Source organism: Limanda limanda, chromosome 15, assembly GCF_963576545.1.
Source record: "Limanda limanda chromosome 15, fLimLim1.1, whole genome shotgun sequence".
Classification (NCBI taxonomy): domain Eukaryota; kingdom Metazoa; phylum Chordata; class Actinopteri; order Pleuronectiformes; family Pleuronectidae; genus Limanda; species Limanda limanda.
Genome location: NC_083650.1, coordinates 24,197,108 through 24,221,015, shown reverse-complemented (window position 1 = coordinate 24,221,015; position 23,908 = coordinate 24,197,108). Strand labels below are relative to the sequence as shown.

General features: G+C 41.3%; 1 protein-coding gene across 1 annotated transcript; it reads right to left on the bottom strand.

Annotated features, from left to right (window-relative positions):
- Positions 1 to 2,368: 2,368 nt before the first annotated feature.
- Positions 2,369 to 20,192, bottom strand: LOC133020556 (coiled-coil domain-containing protein 85A-like). Its single transcript, XM_061087157.1, has 3 exons — positions 19,950 to 20,192; positions 17,064 to 18,150; positions 2,369 to 2,430 (listed from the first exon to the last, which is right to left on the bottom strand). The coding sequence occupies exons 1-3, from the start codon at positions 20,190 to 20,192 to the stop codon at positions 2,369 to 2,371; spliced, it is 1,392 nt and encodes a 463-aa protein (XP_060943140.1).
- Between the last annotated feature and the right edge of the window lie 3,716 nt (positions 20,193 to 23,908).

Here is a 23,908-nt window from a genome sequence, read left to right as displayed (position 1 = left end):
ACTCTGATTTGAATTCTTCATTCCACATTCAAATAAAAACACTAAACAAAGTCAAAAGCGGTATTGCATTTCGGTGTTCCAGCAGAGGTTATTATAACCTGCCCAAATGAAATGCAAACAACTGGCGGAGAAAGAGAACTTTTACTCCAGCTTAAACTGAAACCTCAGTTCTTTAAAGGTATCCAACAGTGTCTCTGCTCACCTATTATAGAAAACATACACACAACAGAAATTAAGTTAGGAAAGAAAAACAGAATCCTGTTCACATCTTCTTGAAGAGGAATGCAGTTAATCATTTACCAAAAAGTGAAATTAGGTGAGGGCATTTATTCAACGTCTTTTCCATTCCATCCATTCATTTTCTATACCAATTTTTCTTTTGAGGGTCACAGGAGGAGCTGTAGAGAGTCGGGCTACACCCTCTGTCACAGGGCCACCATGAAGAGACAAACAACCATTTGCACTTGTCTCTTTCAGAATGTAATCTTGTGAAAGCTGCATGTTGGGCACACAAACTCCTCCAAAGATTTGCCTACTTGATTTGTCCTTCGACCTTCTTTTTCATCACTGCGAATGTGTTCTTAAAATGAATTAGTCAATAGTGACACTCATTATGGTTTGAATCAGAAAACTTGACTGAAAGTCCTGAAAATATTATGTTATCATAGATTTTCGGTGAGCTGGTCAGCGTTCACCTTTTTTAGAAATGAAGACATCGAGGATATTGTTTTGTTGTTTCAATGTTGGCTGTCCAACAATAATTGGTTCCAAAACAAAGTGACTGAATGCTAAAATACACCAGGGATAAGTCTGCTCTGATTGCTTGACCACATGCTGAAGGTCAAGATACGATGATGCCAACATCATCTGCAAAGAGCAGGTAATCAATTCTGAGGTTCCCAATCTGTAAACTTCCCTCACCCTGACTGCACCTTCTTATTGATATTCATGGATATCAGAAAAAGACAATTGGCAAACTTGGTTGAGGACAAAAATCATTGTTTTTACATGTTTGACTTTGTGCCACACAGCTCTTAGCTCTTTGTGGACAAAGCTCTGTCTCTGGTTACACAAGGACCTTGATGGTCTCTAGTGGTCCAAGTACCCCATACCTCTGTCGTACCACCCACAGACTCATCCAACATAATCCACTGTCAGCAGTTCTGTTCCCTGGCTGAACCCAGCCTGAGCCAAGCCCCCCTTTCCCTTCCTGAGACATCAAACAACACAAACACTTATTTGTTGATGGACCAACAGTTAGGTCTTAGATTGCTGCCCTTATCTGAACAACTAGGAAAATATGTAATGAATTCAAAATCACTTCACAACACAAATATACTCTACCCATGGTCCTAGTCCCAGAGCTGTGACTGGAAAGTTAATTGTTTTTGGCAACATTAATTCCTCTGAAAAAGTGAAACGGTTTGACCTCATTTTGGAATCTAATGATAGTACTTTGAATTCAGTATTGGCAGGTCTCTTTTTTCCTGTAATGGGCAACTAATTTTGTTTTTGTGGCTTTAATATAGTATGGAAAATCCATGTCACTATGAGAAATATGCAGTCAGTTATATACATTTTTTTGAAATAATTGTCTTTTTACTGAAAATAAAAATTTCTGCTCACAGAGAAAAGGTTACCTTGGTGCCACAGCTTGCCACAATATGCAGGATTCCAGGAGCTTTAAGACTGATTCTCTTAGTTTTAGAGTCAGTCTTCTTATTCTCATTACATTATACATTTAGCATTGTAAAAGCACGGCTAGAGCAAGGGGAATTAGTATTCAGACTTGATTCAAGGGATAGAATTAGGTTTTGGTGATGGCTAGGTTCAGGATTAGGCATTCAGCTGTGATGTTAAACTTGGCATAAGGGGCTAGGGAATGCATTTTGTCAATTATCGCTCCTCACTAATATAGTAAGACAAGGATTTGTGTGTTTGTGTGTGTAGATGTCCTTCTATGGTTCTCAGACAAATTTTGGGTTTGACATTTTAAGATTTTGCCCAGTCCTCAAACTTCAGATGACCATTATTTAGGACTTCAGGTTATAGTAAGGTTAGGGTTAGGCGCTTTTATGCAATGGTTAAAGGGACTGTTCACAGAAAAATGAAATTCACTCATTATCTACTCATCACCATGCTGATTGAGGGGTCCACAAAACCCTTTCGGAGTTTCATGGGTAAACTTTTTTGCAATACAATTGAGGTCATTGACTAGTACGACTAAAGTTTACCCCTTCAACTCCAAAAGTGTCTTATGGAATTAAACATCCCTTTAAACCCCTTTAAGGTTAGAGTAAGGGACTGGAGAAGGCATCTTCAACGTGTGACCTTACAACTTTCATATGTATGTGGGCATGTGTGAGACTCACCTGTCCCAAAGTTTTACACTCCTACAGGAGTTGGTGCAGCAGCCGGCAGATATCAGCGCTGCAAAGAAATCAACAGAAACAACCAATGAACTAATGGCAGCACTCAAAGTTAAATGTGTGGGTGCAATAGTAGTCTAAGCAATGTTGCAGCTAACACATTTAAAGTGACAAGTGTATTTCTTCGCGGTGAGCTGTTCTAGCCACTGGCAACACTTCCTCTTACCCATCATCTTCTTGTTCCCTGTCTTTTAGTGACATAGATACAAGATGGCAGTCTGTCTAAATCTGTCATGGCTGCTAAACCTCTTTTAGAAATTCATGTTTATTCAGGTAAGCGAGAGGCTTCACAGTCACTTACAAACATTGATAGGCGGCTCTACACTACAGTGATTGTGAAAATGACCTGTCAAATAGAAAGGGAAGGTCTGCTGCAGTATGTTGACAAGGAAAACTGGATGCAACACACCTACGGCTGGATGCTGTGACAGTAGAGTGGGAACTGAGCCGGCCACACCAATTATTTTCACTGACTACCAGACACATAACTACACAAAGGCAGTGGAATTTAAATAACTGGTGGATGCTGATTTAGTGATAGAAAACAATCTCTAGTTAATTGTCAGTTCTGCTCTGCCTTCTACAAATCACACAAACATGAAGAGGAAAGTCGTTTTGATTTGTACAATGATGTTAAAGCTGCTCCATGTGGTACTCAAGCTCCTACAGGGATAAACCTGAATACCCACAATGGGGCATTTCTTCACAATATGCATTGTACCCATCAGGTTGGCATGAGTGAAAATGTTGGAGCATTGCAACTTTCAGAGGTTGTTCGGCTCTTGCAGAGAAACAAAACAATTTTTCAGCACTTCAGTGAAAAAAGCTTAATAATATCATACAATATAAATTATCATGTTACAATATAATGTAAATGTATGTAGCTTTATTTAAAAAAAAAAAAAAATTGTGTCTGTATTTATACAGTACTTTTCTAGTCTTGATGACCACTCAAACACAGTTCAGTTTTTGCCACTCTCCCATTCACAAACACATTCATACAATGGATCTTATGTGCAGCACCCAGGGACACTTCGGCATGTGGAATGGGATTGAACCGCTGACCTTCTGGTTAGAGGACGACATATGTTGGGGAATGGATGATTCTAGGTGCCATGTATAAATGAACATGAAGGGGTATACACTATGCTCTGTGCTGTAAAGTTACCTTTCGCCTGCTATTATTGTAGTGTCGTAGTGCCAGTGTGCATGTCTTGCCCAGAGATTCTCCAGATAACAGGAATGAAGTGTCACTCCTTCTGCCATATATCACAGGTACTTCTGACCAGACACAGAGTGGCAGGGTGCACCAGCGAAAACAGGACACTGCAGAGAACATGCTCTGCTGCAAATAGCTGGGGAGACGTACTGAAGCACACCACTGACTGTGGTCATTTGTTGCAAATGAACAACTCTGCATATATTCTAAATATAGAGTAAATTCTGACAGTTTGCTGGATCAACCTGTGCTAGTCCACTGCACTCTCTGCTTTAGTTTCTCATGCACTCATGCACCCTCACTGCCCTCGTTCCTTGGCTGACCTGCTTTTGCCTCTGGTTGTGTTTCAGAGGTCCAGGCTGTCAGAGAGAGGCGGGAACAGGCCTCTGGGCTGGTTCACAGCTGTGAGCTCTGTCTCGCTTCAATGCACCTCATGGTGTGTGTGTCAGAGACAGTGATGGACGAAGGAAGAAAGGGATGTGTCAGAAAAGAGGAAAAGACGAATGGTCTGTGTGTTTTGTGAATATGTGTATACATGTATGTAAATGTTTTCCAGAATTTGATTCTGCATTTGATTTTGTTTTTGTTTTTGTAAAAAGATGGAATCTAGAGAACAGAAACAGATGATCCCTTTGAACAGACGAGAGCTGGTCTTCTGTCTGCCATCGAAGAGCGCACACACACAATATGTGGTTGAGGGACAGAGTGGCAGCTTTGCTGAATTTAAATTAATCCTAATTTCTGTTACACAACCATAACCACCCACACACACACATAAGGTGACTATGACACATTTATTTGAACTGGTAACACTTCAAGCAGGCTTTTAGCCAACACCTGGACACGTGTTTTGTTACGAGTAAACCTCTACAAAGGGATTTTAAATAAATGTCTGTGCGTGTGTCCGTGCCAATGTGGCATGTGGACGTGTGTGTGATGGTCAGTGTTTTACAAAGTGAGTTCCATGAATATGTAAAATGTTCCTGTGTTGTAATAATAGGGGAAAAGGGCTTCAAAGCTGAGTGAAGATGAATTGCCAGCGAAGCAGCTGTTGGCCTAGTTAGCAGGCCTGTCCTTAACACAGGACCTCTGATCACTCTCACACACACACACACACACACACACACACACACACACACATCCTTTATACATGCACATGTCCACACAAGCTGTCAACTTCAGCTGGACTGTGCCAGAGACCTCCCCTGACCTCCCTGACCGTCACCATTGTCACGTGTATGTGTGCAAGTGTTATTATGCATATATGCATGTGTGCTTGCATTTGTTTATCTGGACCCATGTGTGTGCATGTGTGTGTGTGTGTGTTGGGGGGTGGTTCACAGATTTTGCACTTATGTAACAATTCACTCGTTCTATCACACAGCAACATTTAATGTGGGACTATAAAGGTTAAATTATCCAACTTCAGCTAATTAAGACAAAGTACATTAAATTCACTCAGTTATCCGTTACTGTTAGTATTGGGAATCTAATCCATCCACAGGACACGACTAACCAAATTTTACATGCATAATAGAAAAGCAAATAATAATCAGTTAACTAAATCTGGATGACCTGTAACCTTATGTGATTTCTGGGTAATGAAGTCCTTGGATAGACACTTGTGCTTATGGTTGGTTTTTATTTCAAATAAGGGGCTAGTTAGAGACTTTGCTAATTTACTAATTCACTCTGCTTCTGAGGGTGAAATTAGAGGGTTTATACCACTCCCATGTCAGAGTGTCAACTAGTCCATTGAGCTGGAGTCAATCCTCTTAGAAAAAAGCTGTGGGAACCAGAGGACAGAGATTTGCTCTTTCCACAGTTAAGAAACACTGTATACCTAAACCAACTCTAAAACACACCAATTTACTCATGTAACCTATCTTGCTATTATAGTCCCAAAATATGAAAATGACAGTTTGTGGTTTTAAAGGTAGCTAAGTGCTCTAATTGTAGACTGGATGTGATGAGCTTAGTTTAGCATAAAGACAATAAGCAGGGATAAATAAAATATCTCCCAACATCTTTAAAACCCACGGATTTACGTAATCTACCTCCCTTGTTTATTGCATATTTCTAAAATAAAATAATAACTAACTACTTGTTTTATTAGGGGGATGCACAGTATATGTGCTGTAATTATTTATTGGCTAACAACAGCCTGCTGTAGTGACTGTGTGCAGCTTCCTGGAGTCTTGCTATCACAGTAAGCTTGCCAGATTCAGTGCCATTGTTGTTGGCAACCTTCGCTGTAGCCAGAGACACCACAGAGAGGCACTGGGCAGATGGATCAACTGTTGTTCCCCAAAATCTTGAAATATTTCTTTAATAATGAGGTGGCAAGGTGTGAACGTGCATCATACATTACTGTTAATGACAGTGAAAATCTTGAAAAGAAAATGCTGCATATGGACACTAATTCAGGCCTTACCTGACTCAGTATGTCACACAGCTCTTGGTGCAGGCCATGCTTATCTCTCGCCTCAACTACTGCACTGTCCTTCTTGTGAGCCTCCCTTCATGCACAGTGAAATTCTGGCACATCTGGTCTTCAATCAGCCCAAAAGGGCACTTGTCGCTCTGCTGCTCATCAACCTCCAGAGGCTGCCCATGGCTGCCAGAATCAACTTCAAGTCACTAACGCTTTCAGCAGCTTCTGGGTCGGCACCCATCAACACGAATGGCCATTTTTCCAGGGAACATTGTCTGGCACTGGCATCCCTACACACAAGGTAGTTACGGTCTAGACCGTTCTTGTTTTTGGCTTCCAGATATAAGAACAACCTGCCACATGTTGTCAGTGTTGGGGTGCTCCTCTATCGTCAAGAACCTCTTGAAAAGTCACCTTATCCTAGAGTACTTTCTCTTCTAATACCTCTATTACCCTAACATGCCAAGCTCGCACTTATTTTAGTGCACTTCTAAACCTGATTACACACACAGTGTCTTATTGAACATATTTAGCACTGAGTACTTTCTTCAGTTGGATATATGGTTGTCAGGTTCATATTCTATTCTCCTCTGACAGTGTGTGCTGCTGGATGGGCACGACCTTCAGTTCCTGCTCCTCCCTGCTATCAGGCCATGCACCTGTATCTCCGTCATCTGTCACCTGCCTCAGAATATAAACTCTAGTCTGACCACCACTTGACAGAATATTGTTTTCCCTCGCTTGCCAGCCTTTTTATAGATATTTTTGTACCTACCCAGTTCAGACAGCTCCCTCAGCCACACTCACTACGTTTACATGATGGCATAAACCCGATTTCGGCTGAAACCCGGTTTCTCTATCCATGAGGGGTTAACTGCTCTATCTCAGGGTACATGGCAATGAGAAATCCGACTCTTGTCCGAAAGCATTTCATACCCCGCTACGATAGGTGGCGCTGTTTTCATTACAGCTAGTGGTGATACAGCGCGGGAGGGAGGGGGGAGGCAGGATCTCAAGCATGCGCAAAGACGTCATCTCCAGTTGTTGTCTAGCTTCCAGAGTTACATGCGCGCGTTGTCCGATATACAGCCAAAATCCGATCGCTTATCTGGGGGTGGTTATCCGACTTCAGTCGGACACAAGAAATCTAGATTTGTGGAGTTACATGAAATGGATCTTCGATTGAAACTCGACAAGGCCAGAAATCGGGTTTCAATCGGACACATGTAACCGCAGTGACTGTCTCCTGGGTTACCTCTGTACAAACTCTCTGGACTCCTCCCCTTGTTCCTCAGGTCACTGGATACCCCCTGCACTATTGACCCTTACACAATAGTTCAGTACTTTTGGGTTGATGTCAAAAAGTTATCACATACATAAATATGTATATACAGTTTGTTGGAAATACATCTATATTGCACTTTACTTCCTTGTTTGGTGTATCTGCACATTCAGTCCCTTGTCAGTCTGAATCCTGACAACTTCAAGCTCTCCTGCTGTATTGGCGCTTTAGTGCTCTCCCACAGTTGCAAGTCGCAAGATAGGAGTGTCTGCTGAATGAGTAAAATGCTTTGCCAACGGTAATAGTATGATCAAGTTACCATGTTTAAGCTTTTACATCTTACTTCACGGAAGTGTGTGTTTAGTGTTGGGTTTGGGGGTTCGACTATTAGAGAATAAAAGCTGGACACTGGAAATCTATCCCATGATTTGGAGCTGAGAAAATTGAATATTTTGTTACTTTCAGTGCTTCAGTCCAACTATTCCATTTAAAACACATTAGTTCTAAGCAGTGAAGAGCCTTCACTCTCTTTGTCATCCTTGGAACAAACCGATTATTTGATTCCAAATGTTCTAGTTCGAATCATACAGCAATAACCACATCTTACCATGAAGAAGCCACAAACAGACTCTGATAAACACACACACTCACACACAGACAAACACACATGCATACACACAAACCTTTGCTTTAAGAGAGACTATATGAAACACCAGCAGGTTGAATTGGTTCAGACCAAACCAGAGTGCAACTTAAACCTTTACACAAAGTAGCTGACACATGCATAATGGTATATTTTATGCAGCGGTTTGAGAAAGTGCACGGTATTGCAGACTGGACTCCACAGAGGATACTGTACATCAACCCCTCTCCCTCTTGCTCTTATTAATTCTTCTTGGTCACAACCTGCGTATGACAAGCTGCTTTCCTTTTCTACTGTATTTCATTCATACAAACACACACATGAATAGCAAATCTCAAGCAGGAAACTGCAGCATCATTACTTGCGCAGCCTGGAGAATACACCCACGTAGTAAATTCATTACATAGCAAAAAGCTAACTGCCTCTGCAGGGTGTTCACAAAGACAAATAACACTACTTACAATGAAATACATAATGCACAAAGAACGATACCAGGTAGTCTCCTCCAAAGCAACTACATGCTTTGCTCACACTAGACAGACTCAAACACATTAGGATGTCATATCAGTTATGGTGGGTTCCAGCACACAAGAGCTGTGAAAGGAAATTAAGAAGGTGACAGATAAACAAAAGAAAAAAGGAATAATAATGGACACGTGACTCAGTAAGGCCGAGGCAAATATCTATTCCGAAATGGACCTAAGACCGATAAAATCTAAATTTGACAAAACTTTTCTATTTTAACAGGCGCAGCAAGTGGTTTAGAGATCCATGAAAATCAAAGATCAGTTGCATGTGCTGTAGATCATCCCACATGAAGCCACTTCGAATCTGTGAATTTGGATTAGCATTGTGGACGATGAGAAGGGAGTCAGAGAAAAAAAAGAAAATGTACGTCATATGGTGTGTTCACATGTTCCTTCTTCCGCTGGGCAGTTCAAAAACAACATGACTTACATGCTCTGAGACTGTGGAGATTGTTCAAAGCAGCAATGTGAAATGACCCTACAATATTTCAGCCCCGATTTAATCATACCTATGAACCACATTTCAGGAATCAATTAAAAAGTCATGGGTATGTAATTTAAAAAAGCCACTAACAGGTTTTAGCTGACAGAGCTACAACTTTTAAGTCAAATGCCTTTAAATGTGTAGTTCTGCTGTGTCTGATTTTACTCTATACTGTATGTATGTGTAGCGTATGCACCGTGATAAAAACACTGGATTTCCAAAATCAGCAAAGATTTAGTCTGGCGAAAGAGGGAGGGAAAGACATTCGTGTTTTATTGAAAGACACAGCAACCTTCAGCTTGCCACGAAGCTGTTTTGACATATTTTTTCAAACACACACACCTTCATCTGCCTTAAATCGAATCAATCCACGTGTCTCAGTTGTGGAGTTGGATCGACATATCCGGTCTCTGTTGTTGTAGTAATAAGGATGTCCACACTTACAGCAACATAGTGATACACAACAAATCAGAATTCCAGTTTTCTATCAAACTCTCACACAAATATGACAGTTGTCACTAACTAGGGGAACAGACTGCAGGGACTTAGCGGGCGTTCAGGGTCACGACTGTCCCTTCCAACCACTCCCCCGGGGAATCCAGACCGGGATAAGAGCCAGTGAAGTCCCTCAGTTCTGCCTTGTTGGACCTTAATCCAAACAGACGACTCTGGGATGCCAGGAGGAACGCCCACATGGTAGACATGTAAATTTAACTTCAACACATGACAGACACACGATCTAAAGTGCACTGGGAAGATACTGGGAAGATCAAAATGTCCAGACTGAAAATTAAAAGCAAAGATGTTTAAGCATGGTGTCCACATCTTACAATGGAGATTTATCAGCCCTACCAGGTCGAATTCTGTTTGCAACCGTTTGAGTTGATGGGGATTAGCTGAATGCTCCGTTAAATCATTTACAGTGCAGTGATTGTGTCCTCTAAACTGAGACAAAAAAGACTCCCTTCCCTTTTGAGGAGCCTTTATGAGATGCTTTGATGATGTATTCAGGGTAACAATCCAGACATCAGAGGATCCAGTCCATGAATGAGACTTCATTGCTTTCGCTAAAGCCACAAACTGCAACATTCAAAAATAGCCTCTCATCTTTAGTCTCTGCTTTGTGTCTGCCATCAGGAATTGCTGCACGAGAAGCACAATCTCCTATTCCTGGTGAATTATGACCAGGTTTAGGATAAGGGTTGATTTTATGACTAATCTTGACCATCCCCTTTCAACCCAACATATTGCTGGCTCACTGCTAACACTCCTGTTTGACACAAGGTAATATCATGAGAGGAGGGTTGGCAAAAGAAAAGTTTGACTCCAAAAATGGAAAATCACAAATTAAGGTAAAATTGCTGCAACTTTTACTAGGGAACCATCAACAATACTGTTCCCACTGTTTATGGACGCTTGCAATTGAGCACTCACATGTATGTTTTGCTGTATCGCTGGGTGGTCGGTCTGCTTAGCACTTATTGCATTCGTAACGTCACATAACATGAAGACAACAGACAATCACAGTTTCCAATCGATACGCAAAATAAAGCCATATAAATACCATGCATGTTAACACCACAAAGGAATACTCTCGGTAGATCCAGCCCAGGAAAAGGACGACAGACAGAGGGTAGACCAACTTCCACATAAACCTGCTCCAGGAATCAGCAGCCTTCCTCAGTTCTTAGTGGCTTAGGGCAGTCTCATAAAAAAACTAGCAATCTCTTCACTTTTCTGTACTTCAATTCTTTACCTTTAGAGGTTAAGTTGGGGTCTGGAGTTTTCAAAACCCAGCCAGTTTTGAAATCGGGATGTATCACGTACATAAGGAGAATGTCTACAGATACCACAGATGTAGACAAAAGAGATGGTGCAAAAACTTGGTCTGACATCTTTTCACCCCTTACACAAAACATGAGCACATTTTGACCATTATTTGTACGCTTGGCTCTGAGTATAAATAAGGTGTGTGTGGCTCAGATCACAAGTGCTAACCACCGGCTTTAATCCTTAGCACATCCAACACGGCTGTACTTTAAATGATGAATCAGCTGCTATTGATTTCCTGGTCAACAGTTGTAACAATCTATGTTGGGTAACACTAGATATATTTGACCCCCTGAGATCAATTTGCAAATCCTCTGTTAATCACTGCTCCAGGATCAATGGTACCGTCACTCGATTAAAAAGAGTCTGCTCAGAAGCAGAACGTAATATAAAGGATCTTTTAACATATTTTAATGCCTGAGTCACGGATGCTCGAGCATCTTATTATACTAATTTGATTATATGCATTCAGTCAACCACAACCAACAAAATGTTCTAGTCAAATATTCAATAAATCTTTTGATAAGTATGTTTTCGTTACAGCTCTAGAGAATCTGTGGAACTGAGCTTTTTAGTGATGTGCTTTATCGTCAAGAATAACAAAATCCAACTATACCCTTTTGTTCCCTACAGCTGGCTATTAATGACTTGTTTTATGGTTTATGTGGTTCTTCCCATCACAGGACTATTCCCATTTACAGTAGTTTATACGAGTAGAGCCAGCATCTAACATTAAAATGTAGTGGGCATCAGGAGCATTGTTTATTTTACCTTTCCTGTATTCCATGATGACGTTGTACTGTTGCAACCTTCGTGTCTGTCTGATCAAGTGATGTGTTTTTTGATGAAATCATTTTGAGGCAGATTGATATGTAAGAGTAAAGTGTTTTCTGGTGGTCAATTGTCCGTGAAGCACCTCTTTAGTGTAACAGTGCAATTCCATTTAGCTCAGTTTAATGGTCTACTTATATTTGCAATACCTTATTACATTTTATTGTCTATTATTTGAGGAATCACAGCTCTACGGCCTGTATCACTCTCATCAGTGCAGTGGGAGTGAATGTGGGTAACAGGCCCAGACTTGATATTGATTGGTCAAAGATATGGTGCGATGTTTGCTTCCTGATGAAAGGTGTTTCTGTATATTTTAGGTCATTTCAGGGCTGAGCTGTCTGATACAAATTTTCATTCGGGCACAGCCCTGCAACTTCCTTGAGATCTGTCGGCGCTGAATACGACTGAAGTCAGGAGCAGCACAGACATCTTCCTCAGTGACACTGTTTCAAAGAAACCACATTTCTTGCAGGACCTAGACAGGTTGAGTCACAGAGGACAGCTGCACAGTTATGTCACCTCGACACACTAGACTGGTGTCTCTCAATGTTTTTTGCTTTGCTGTCTGGATCCAGAGTCTCTTGCTACAACTGAACCTATAGTTTCTGATGGGATAAAACTGGAATTTCCCTTAAGTTTTTTTCGTGGACACATAAATAGACAAACATCCACCTAAATTAATTTCAATACAAGTAATTAGAAAGTGAGAAAGTGAATTTAATTTGAAAAACTATGAGGGGCATGACATGCACATTTAAGTTTCAGAGTCAAAAAGCAGCTGTTGATGGCCCACCCATTTGCAAATACAGCCATTCATATGATAATGGAATCATTATGGCTGATGGCAGCACTGGATCATTTCAAGGTAAAATCTCCACATTTGATTCTCACAAACATGGAAACATGTTCGGCTAACTTTTTCTTTTCATCTACATTTTATCCATTGATATGTGTGGGTTTGAAGACGGCATGTTCACTGTAAAAGGCGTCATTGTCTCTCCTCGTCTCATAACCCACTCTGACTTCCCACACTGACAAATGGATTTAATAAGAAATTCAAAACTTGATTCAGATTTCATGAATTGCAAATGAAGCCCAGCCTAATATAGTAACCTGATGTAACTTATGATCATCTGTACTTGTAATTGTGTTTTAAAAATGAAAATGAATGGCTCCTATTGACATGACTTGGACTTGAGTTGGAACTTCATAGTCACAGCCTATTTGTGATTTGCAAAACAAGGACTTTGTCCCACCTCTGGAAAGCACAACTATAAATCCCTCTTAGTGAATTTGCATTCAAGAAACACAGCCTTCTCCCTGTCTAGTGCAGTAAAACCATCGTGTCCAAATGTTTGTGTTAATAGCGCTAATGTCTCTATCATGATGTGGAAACTGGTGATGGTATCATGCTACGTGACATTTTAAGTGTCAGATCGGCTTGAGTAGTTTAAATGGTCAAATGTGTTTAGTTTATTTAAGTGACAGTCCCAAAGCTGCAGGTATTCAGACGAATTTGGCTTATGTTTATTAATAGCAGCAGCAATGAAATGCATAATGTGCTCCCTTGACAGAAACTAGATGACTGTCTCTATCTGTGTGTGTGTGTGTGTGTGTGTGTGTGTGTGTGTGTGTGTGTGTGTGTGTGTGTGTACTTTGTGCTTGCCATTTAGATTCTTTCTGCCTATGCACGATAATGTGAGCTCCGGCCATCTGAGCTCCACAAAAACTGCTGTGATTTCACTTACACCTTGGCCACTGACACACACACACACACGCACACACACACACACACACACACACACACATGCATGAAGGCCATCTGTTGCAGTCAACCCATTTCTGACCCTTAGTGCACAAAAGAAAGCACTGTACACACACCAACTTTACAATCCATACACACAAACGCATTTGGGATTGGGTCAGATGGGTTACGTTGGCTACAAACCAAAGGCAACAAACTTGAATTTAACATAAACTCTGGATGAAACCGATGTTTACTTTTGATGATGCCCGCATGTTTAATCTGGGAAAAACTGGCCAACTGTGACCATGGTAACAAAAACTGCATGACAAAGTAAGGACAGCTTAGGGTGGGATCAGACAGTCGCACTCTAATGGCTAACTCTGTGTCAGTACATCCTGTTATCAGTATAAGGTGTGGTTGGAATAATAAAACATATATGTATATGCTATATATATATATATCATAACATATATTTCCAGGGACAACCTTTTATTGAATGAATGAAGCTCTTTATGAACTGCACCAAGCTGCACGGAGGGGGTCCGAGTAGATGCTAAATACACAAAATGCAGGACTGTGGCACCGTAGAATGTGTCTATCATCCACACTCCTGTATGTGGTCATTTTAGACAAATGAATACGACTATTTGACATTAAAAACAAAATTACATTTTAAATCAATATTGATTTATTTTGTTGACTTGGGTGTGTGAACCCAAAGTGTGCTTTTGACTGAATTTTGATCACACACACCCCTTGGGGCCGTAGTTTACTCAGCATCTAAGCGCCTGCAGAGGAGATTCCCGGGGATGAAGATTATATCTGCATTTGATGTACTCAATAAATGTGTTGAAAATGTAAAACTGCTTGCCAGAAAATAAGCCACCATGCTCAAGAAAAGGGTCAGTGTGAAGGTGTGTATTGCCCAAGGTACTTTCATGGTGCGTAGCATCGGCAAATACATGTTTCTTCAGTATGAGTTGTTGGTTGAAAGATCTCGCCTTTATGAAAAATCTTATTAATATTTGTACTTTATCCTACGAGTACAAGTCACAGTTGGAGGTGATAACGGAGCTGGCATCTGTCTATCCAAATCTGGCTCGTCTCCCCATGCCATTGCATTGACTAGTGTTCGGAAAGGGACTTCTCTGCCATGAACAGGCTAAACCAGGCTGCTATATACAGGTATGCACTACACACGGTACATTTGTGCTGGACAATTGTTGTTGGCAGCTCCTGTGCGTATGTGATTATTCTTTATTAGACCAAGACAGGCCTCAGGCGGGCTGCACGGAGAAAAGCTTGACAGCCAGTGTACAGAGTGTAGTGATCAAACATGTCCTCTGTGCCACAAAAAGGGGCCCAACTCATTAGCTCATATCCTTTTTCAGCACCGATCGGAAATGCAACTTGGAAGCAGAATCTCAGTGCTTTCTATCATCTTCCACTACTGTTTTGGTATATTAGGGTGCCTATGTAACTAACAACTTGTACACCAAGTTATGTAAATTGTGTTGAGGCCTTTTTTTAGTGTCCCTGGACACAGGGATTCAACAACACTCAAAGAAAATGCTTCGTAACACATGCACAGAGAGAAACAACTGTAGAAGAAACTCCAAGAGGGAATCGCTTCGTTGTATTTAATGTTAGTTAAATTAATTGATGTTCAAAAGCCAAGCAGCATATGTATTGTCCCCTGTACTGCGCCATTTCGAAGCACAACACGTGTACGCTGCCGTCAGAAAGCAGCCTTGAATGCCTCGCACGTGGAATAAATGACTGAACATTTAAGAGGAGTTGAGCAGCTATCAAATGTGAGCTAATTATAATGAGTGGGCAGCTTTGAGACGTCTCTTTCTCGCTCTCTCTCACAAACACACACACACACACAAGCACACACGAGCACTCACACAATAAAATCTCTTTATCCATCAATATTGTCTCTGTATTCCATCTCCCAAAGGTGTGTGTGTGTGGTGCCCCTGAACACCTCCAGTGTACCTCTGTAACCCATACACCCTGGACAGTTGCATCACCCACACTCCCCTACTGACAAACACAGTTGAATGTACATCTCCCTCACACTCTCAACACTATTGCCACTGCCAGTAAATTCACATGAGCTGTGTGTTTGTTGTTTGTGTGTGTGTCTGGCTTCCATGTGGGAGCGCTTGACACTTTGTGTGGGTGAATTTGACCTTGTCTTTCCAATAAGTCTTGCGTCTGAGCCAAAGAGACAGTATGTGAACCCATAGTTTGAGGCTGTGTGGACATTTGTAATGTGATGTTAGCAAACAGCTGCACGCTGAGGGAAGAAGCCATTTTGAGTAGTTTGGAGGACAGGATTAGATGCAAAGTAGAGTAAACAACTGAGGTAGTAGATAAGCTAATAGAAACAACAGCTCAATGTCTTTATAGCAAATTATTTACAGGCCATAGGTACCTCTGGTTTCTCAACCAGAACACAGGGCTCCTCCACACTAACCTTCTACATTGGTTGCACTGGTGCGCCTAACTTTTTCATAAAGAACTTTTCACTGCGCCTTTTGGCACCTCAATAATACACCTATTAAAACTTTTCTTGAAAGGTTTCCATAAATATTGGTTATTTCTTAACTAGACCTGGGTATCGCCACTGATTTCCCAAATCGATTAGATTTCAGATTCCATTCAGTTAATACGGATATTTCATTGTGCAATACCAATTTTCCCTGGATATTACAGAAATTCTCAGAGAGCTAAAGCTGTTAACTGAACGAAAGAACACCTCTAACTTGGTGCATTATTAAAAGGTATTAGGTTAGTCAGAATAAAAACAATTGTTGGACGACATTTTGTCCAAGAAATTATTGCTATAAATAATATTATTTCAACCACTGTTATAATGATAATATTAGACCATAATCTTACAAGTACAGCCTTTCAAAGAGCAATTAACTGAATTCTAAAGAATATTTAGTCTGACATTTGAAATACAATCTAAAATATTTATATACCTTAAACATTATTAAACATTGAGGTTGCTGTGTCTTTCATTAAAACACGAATGTCTTTCCCTCCCTCCTCTTTCGCCAGACTAAATCTTTGCTGATTTTGGAAATCCAGTGTTTTTATCACGGTGCATACAGTACACCTACATACAGTATAGAGTCAAATCAGACACAGCAGAACTACACATTTAAAGGCATTTGACTTAAAAGTTGTAGCTCTGTTAGCTAAAACCTGTTAGTGGCTTTTTTAAATTACATACCCATGACTTTTTAATTGATTCCTGAAATGTGGTTCAAAGTACAAATGTTACATTTGAATTTTAGACTTGACATCCAGGTAGACAGGCCAATCTTTTCCCCTTTTCTGTACTGTGATGTTTTTAAGAACAAACACTGACACCACACCTGTCACCTGCTCACAAAACTGCTGTTAAAAAAACATGGCTTCACCTTATTTTTATGGGGTACACACAGAGCGGTACAGCTACGCTAACAGTGCTAATTATGCTAAATAGCCTCTATTATGAACAGTACGAGCTGAACATTCAACATGTCAAACCAATATGTCACTTTATGTCAATTTAATCAGTGATAATAAATAAAATATGAGTTGAAATACAAGATAAAAGTTACCCTGTGCCTACCGTTGTACAGACTCTGGTGGTGAGGGGCCATCTCCTCCCCCACTGCCCTCCTCTGACCACCCTCTCTTCTGGGGGAGCCACTGTTGTACCTCCCCTTGCTGTGCTCCACCCCGGGGCTGTGCTGACAGTGGTAGTGTTGCCGTGTAGACTCCGGACTCCCCACAACCACCCGCCCTTTCCGCAGGTGCTCAGGCGTCCCCATCGGTGGCTGCTTGGCCTCAGGACTCCCACGGCTTGCCCCCCCCCCTATGTTAACCTGCCGATGTCTCTGACTCAGCTCTGGGCTGGACTTGGCTGAACCTTTCCCACAGACGGCTGATGCCTGCCCTGACAGTAGCAGTTGTTTCTGGGCATATAGGTCAGAGCTGTAGGTTTTGAGGTGGGAGTCGACAGGCACCCTTGTGGGAGACTTGCTGTGTTTCTCCGGGCTATGTCCCCAAAGCATGTTAGGGTCCAGGTTAGTGAGGGACCCTCCACGTGGTCGGCAGGACTGGGGGAAGGTGTGGTACTCCGAGGTGGAGCTGTTCCTCCTGCCTGTTGATTCACACACACCTCCTGGTTTGTTTGGTTGCTCTGAGGAAACAAATCTCGGCCCAGACCCGGGGCTGGCAGCAGAGCCCGGAGTAGGGGATTTGTGCTGGGGGTTGTCTGGGCTATTTGTGCTTCCCGCACTCGAGGTGCTGCTCCCGTCACCAACGTCTCGCAAGAGGCCAGCCGCTGGGACACCTCCACCCAGCTGAGACAAGCTGCTCTGACTGTCGATAGAACTCCTGCAGCCGGCGCCAACATGCCCACCTGCACCACCACCACCTCCCGCCTCAGCCACAGCCGCAGCCCTCTCCTCCTCCAGCATGAGGCACACCTCTTTGAACTCCTGGTTCTCCCGAATGATCTCCACCTGCCGCTGCTCCAGCTCCTTCAGCTTCTGCAGGTAAATAGCCACCTCCTTCTTCATCAGTCCGGCGCTGTAGCGGCCCAGTCGCTGCCACTCACGCAGCACCCGCTTCCCCTTCTGCCGGTCGTCATCCAGGAAGCAGCACAGGTCCCGCAGCTCCTGGTTGTCCTCCTGCAGTTTCTGGTTCACGTCCTGGTTTAGACAGGACACACACACACACACACACACACACACACACAGCAGAGTGACAGATTACAGCACATGCCTATTTCTTGAATTAGATCAAAAATGCCGTCATTTGCATGAGTGTATGTTTGTGTGTCTTGTAGAGATAAAATAATTAGTCAATTGAGAAAGATTCAAATATTTGTATAAATAAGTAATGATTCCAAATATCAAGCTAAAGTAACTTTTAATTCATAAATAAGAAATAATCATATTTATCTATGAAAATGGATTACTAACAGTAACTTCTCAGTTAATTGGTTAAAAAAAAACCTCCATCACAATTTGTCAAGAGGGGAAGGTGACATTTATAAAGTCTTTTTTTTATGTAACAAACTAATAAATATGTTTACAGTTCTGTACAACTAAAAAATTAAATCAGATCCTCACATTTTGCAATGTTTTCTAATAAACTATTTATTAAAAATAATTGATGAACAAGAGCAGCAACAATACTCAGACTGTGGTATTTAAACCATCATTGATTAATATGAAGGTCCCAAAGTTTGTCAAGACACCATTATCCACATCATCACCCCAGCAGCAGCAGTCTGGACTGTTGACCCAATTCAGGTGGACTCCATGGATTCATGATGGTGACTCCAGATTGTGACTCTATACATCTGCAGCCTCAGCAGAAATCCACAGTCATCAGACCAGGCTACATACTCTTCATCTGTCCAGTGTTGGTGAGTCTGTGTCACTGCAGCCTCACTTTTCTGTTCCTGGCTGACAGGAGAGGAACCTGATGTGGTCTCTGATGCTGTAGATCATCCACCTCAAGGTTGTTGTTCATTCTCATGCTTCTCTGTTCCCCACAGTTATAAATAGTGACTATCTGAGTTACTGTAGTCTTTCTGTCAGTCTGACCATTGTCCTCTGACATGTCTCATTTACACACAACTGCTGCTCACTGGATGTTTGTTGTTTTGCTCACAATTTAGAGGAAAAACTGTGAGACTGAAAATCTCAGGAGGTCAGAAGCTTGAGACTCAAACTAACAATCACGTCAGCGTCACTGTGATCACATTCTGATGCCACAGGATTGGCTGATAGGATAATGTAAAATAAATAAATAAGTTGGTGTTCAGGAGTTGTGTTAAGAGTATAATGTACAGTTAGTAAATAATACTGCTAAAAGTTCATTATTAAGTATTTTTGGTGTATCCATGCGGCTTTGATGATTTGTCATTCCTGACCACTTAGATTAGATTAGATTTCTTTATTGTATCCACACAACGGGGAAATTCACTTGTTACATCAAATAAGAAAAAACAGAATTTAAGTAACAGTGCCGAAGCAACAATAAAAAAAGATCACAATATGTACACTACTAAACTACACATAATGAGAGGACAGAAACAAACAACCTGCAAAAACAGACACTGTGCAAAAGCAGGTACTGGGGAGAAAGTGGAATGATGTAAGTGTTATTGTAATGAAAACAAAAATATTATAAGTAATATTGCAACAGTAGTGACCATGATACAGAAAATAATTAAAAAGTAAGTGACCACAATATAAATAATACTACAAGATAGCATAATGGAAACATAAATGTTGCAATGTAACCATTATAAGTGACCATGATATAATATAAATATAGATATAGACCTGATACTGTGAATGTGGCAGCATGACATCGTGCTTCGTGTCTCAGGTACAGATCTATACGTCATCATGACACTCACTCTATAGCCTCAGTATATGAACCTGGTACAACCTGGCTCCCCGGGGGTCCCCCCCTCCCACCCCACCCATCTCACCTTCAAACTCCGTATCTCGTTCAGATGCTGCTGGAGCCTCCGGTTCACCTCCCGCATCAGATTGCCGTGCTCCACGATGACGCCCCTCTTCTCCGCCTCTGCCCTCCGCAGCCGCCGCACCAGCTCGTCTTTGCTCCACTTCAGCAGATCCTCATCGGGGATTTTGGAGACGTCCTCAGCCGCGCTCTCTGCGCCCCTGGACAGCTGCTGCTGCTGCTGCTGCTGCTGTGCGCCTTTCTCCATCCTTTCAAAAACTCCAGTGGAGATTGACAGGAGGAGGAAAAAAAGTGCACTGTCTTTTTGGAAATTCAGTGAACAAACCCCCCCCCCAACACCCAAAACCCCCCAAATTACGCACGGGGACAACTCTGATCCAACGGCCACTCGGGTTCTCCCTCCACCCCTCAACCCGCCCTTCCTATGTCTGTGGAATTACACCGCTTTCATTTGGGCTCTGCCTCTCTCCAACGCCCATGATGCAGCTCCGATATCCTCCCGGTCCCTGCTGCTGGATCCCCGCAGATGGAGCATCAGTTTGCAGGCGGCTGTGTTTCTCCAGCTCAGTCCAGCGCCGGCGTGGTGAGGACGTTTCTCTCCAAATGCATGCCGGCCGGTTTGCGCACTAACGCCGGGTGGAGGACAGGAGGACAGGAGGAGGAGGAGGAGGAGGAGGAGGAGGAGGAGGAGGAGGAGGAGGAGGAGGAGGAGGCTGCAGGTGCGTATCCACAGAGCCAGGATGAAGAGGTGCGTTATTGGGAACGACAGACTCGTCTCTCCCTCCTGCACCCGCTCTCTCTCCTGGCGCATCTTTGTATTGTGTCGCCACCTGCTGGAGCTGGAAGGTACCTGACCAATATTCACATTTATTGCTCAATAGTCCAGGCAAAGTAGCGTTTTCCGACCGACTAATTGTAAAAGAATTTTTTTCAGCATAGATCATATCTATGAGGTGTCCAGAACAACATACTAAAAGTCCTAAGAAATCCTAGTTGAGGAAATATGTTTAATTCTCATCAATGTGCCAATAAGGCAACAATACACCCCAAAAAGACTATTTTTTTCGTTTACTCCTATCAAAATAAAACTTTACACAATGAAAGTAACCATGAAACGTAACATTTTTTGTATTACAAGTTTCTTTGAAAATGAATTTATGTATGTATTTGTCATACATATGAATGGTGTTTGCCTATGCAAATTAGGACATATTCAATAAGTGTGGAGCTCATGTGCTTGTCAAATTCATTTCAAAAGAAACTTGTAATACAAAAAATGTTACGTTTCATGGTTACTTTCATTGTGTAAAGTTTTATTTTGATTGGAGTAAAGGAAAAAAATAGTCTTTTTGGGGTGAATTGTTGCCTGGCCTTATTGGCACATTGATGAGAATTAAACATATTTCCTCAACTAGGATTTCTTAGGACTTTTAGTATGTTGTTCTGGACACCTCATAGAAATTATCTATGCTGAAAAAAATTCTTTTACAATTACTTCTATTTTTGGCTCCAAAATGGGTTACTTTGCCTGGACTACAAGGTGAAACCAGATAATGAAGTTTGAAGACTTAAATGCTGTTTCTCCTGTTATTTTGGGGGAAGGTAAATAAAAAAATGCGTCTACCTCTAGCAGAAATAGTGATGATTATGAGATTCAAAACATATTTTCATGTTGAAGCCAGATCACATTGACAGATATGACCGTTCTGAGTTCTGACATTGATGCACTTAATGCAGAGGAGAGGGGCCTGTCAGAGTGACAGCTGCCCCTGATAGTGCCTTATTACATTTTAATGAATGTCTGTATGAAAGTGGGGACTCGACTTTGAAGCTTATGAAAAGCACACGTGTCACTGCGTCAGTGTCTTTCTCTGATCTCAGATGTTTTTGAAGAGTTGCTTTTGATGAAACAATATATTTTTAATCATAGGAATTTATCCATTCTACGACATGAATTAACCCTCCTATGTGGAAACACTGTGGAAGATACTTTGTTTTAAATACATCCCATCATAAATCCCTCTGCAATTTAATCTACAATTGAAAATATAAAATATTTGAAATGTAATACCCTATTAAATAACTGCTGGAAGGATTTTCCATGTCTGAAGAATTACTCGTCTAAAGTGCTTTTTCATGTTGTTTAATGATTGATGTTTACATCGGTTCTCTATTGAAATGAGCTCATTCCATCATCATCTCAACGTCTGCGGAAGTGATCCAGGCCTCAGCCAGATATGTGCGTGATGGTGTTTCTGTTGTGTAATAAATAATATTATAATGTTAATCTGATTTGTGTGTTTTTTGGCTGAGCCACGGCACAGCGCGGAGTCAGTTCCGTGAATGCATGAGTCTGTCACTGAGGGAGTCACATCTATGGTCTGTTTGAGCTTCCCCTAACCATGGACGTGATCTTTTAAAAAATCTAAACACACAAGAACGTAAAATAAAACATAATATAAAAGAAAAAGTTATTTGTGCTCTTTCTTGAACAGTGTGTGAGCTACACATAAAGTTAGGGCCCGAGCACAGAAATCAAAGGTGTCTGGTGAGACCCTATTGAAATTGTAAGGATTATTATTATTATTATTATTATTCAGGCAAATGAATTGGCTTTTTGAGGGCTTTGACATGCTCAACTTCTTACCAAAATTTGCAGAAAGTTAGAAAGTGGTGAAAATTTACGTATTCTGAAGGAATTTTCATTACTGCATACTTCCATAATCATTTCAGTGGATCGCTGACTGCATTTTTGGATGAATAAACACATAAATCAAATCAATAAAGTTGAATTCTTCCAAGATTCATCACAGACAAGAGAAGCTACAAGATGAATAACAGATCAGGAAATTGTTTTCACTTTTTCACACTTAAATACAAAATGTCCTTCTCCAAGCCCTCTACAAAATGTATTCACATTACGGCAACATACTGCTGCTCATGCCAAGTACATCTCAACCTCCCTGTTTCCAGAAGCACCAGACGCATCCTCTCACCAATATACGATTATAAGATTCATATCTACTGGCCCCAGTAGCTTATCTCATTCCCACATGTTATTATGTCGTAGTCACGTAATATATATTTTTCGTACACATCACACAATCAGACACCAGCTGTCCTTCATGCATTTAGCAGCTGTGAATGTGTTTCTTTTAGTCTGGATAATGTGTTTGTTCTCCTTTTCTCCTATTTTTCTAATATAATAGTTCTCTCCTCTGCTGTCAGTTCACTCGTCCATGTCTGTGATTGGTCATATGCAGTGAACCCCGCCCCTTTTATGTGCATGTGGTCAGATCTTGATGAGGCAAACCTGGGTGACATGAAAAGTTGATAACCAGCTCTGTGTGACCGCTTAACCTGACTGAGATTGTTAGGTTAAGTTCACCCGGATATCGGAAAGATATCCTTGGTATGTTGAACTTGCTTCGTAGTACAGGCCCCAGATTCAAGATTTAAAATAAAATAGAATAAAATAGAATAAAATAGAATAAAATAGAATAAAATAGAATAAAATAGAATATCAAAAATTTTAAATAGAAAATAAAATATATATCTAAATATATATCTTTACAGATGAAGAAAAAAATACAACAACAAAAGTTCAATTTGTGCAGTAGTGCAAATATTCAAATATGCTTATTACGGTGCTGGTGCAAATATGCAAATATGCCAGGGTGCTGGTTTGGTGGAGTTATTGCAGTTCAGAGGAGTTCAAAAGTCTTATGGCCTTATGGGCTTATGTCTTTGTCTTCTTCTTTAGTGTTTAACGGCAGCTTGCATCCTTGTTGTTGCATCACTGCCATCTTCTGGTGTTGGTCAACTCCTACAGTGCCCGGTTCAGATTACTGTTATCAGTCTTGTTCTCCTAAGAAAGTTTCCCAGATGTTTCTTGCCTTTTCCTCTGTCACCACATTCCTGTGTAGTGTATATTTCCTGCAATAGACTAGTACATGCTCTATG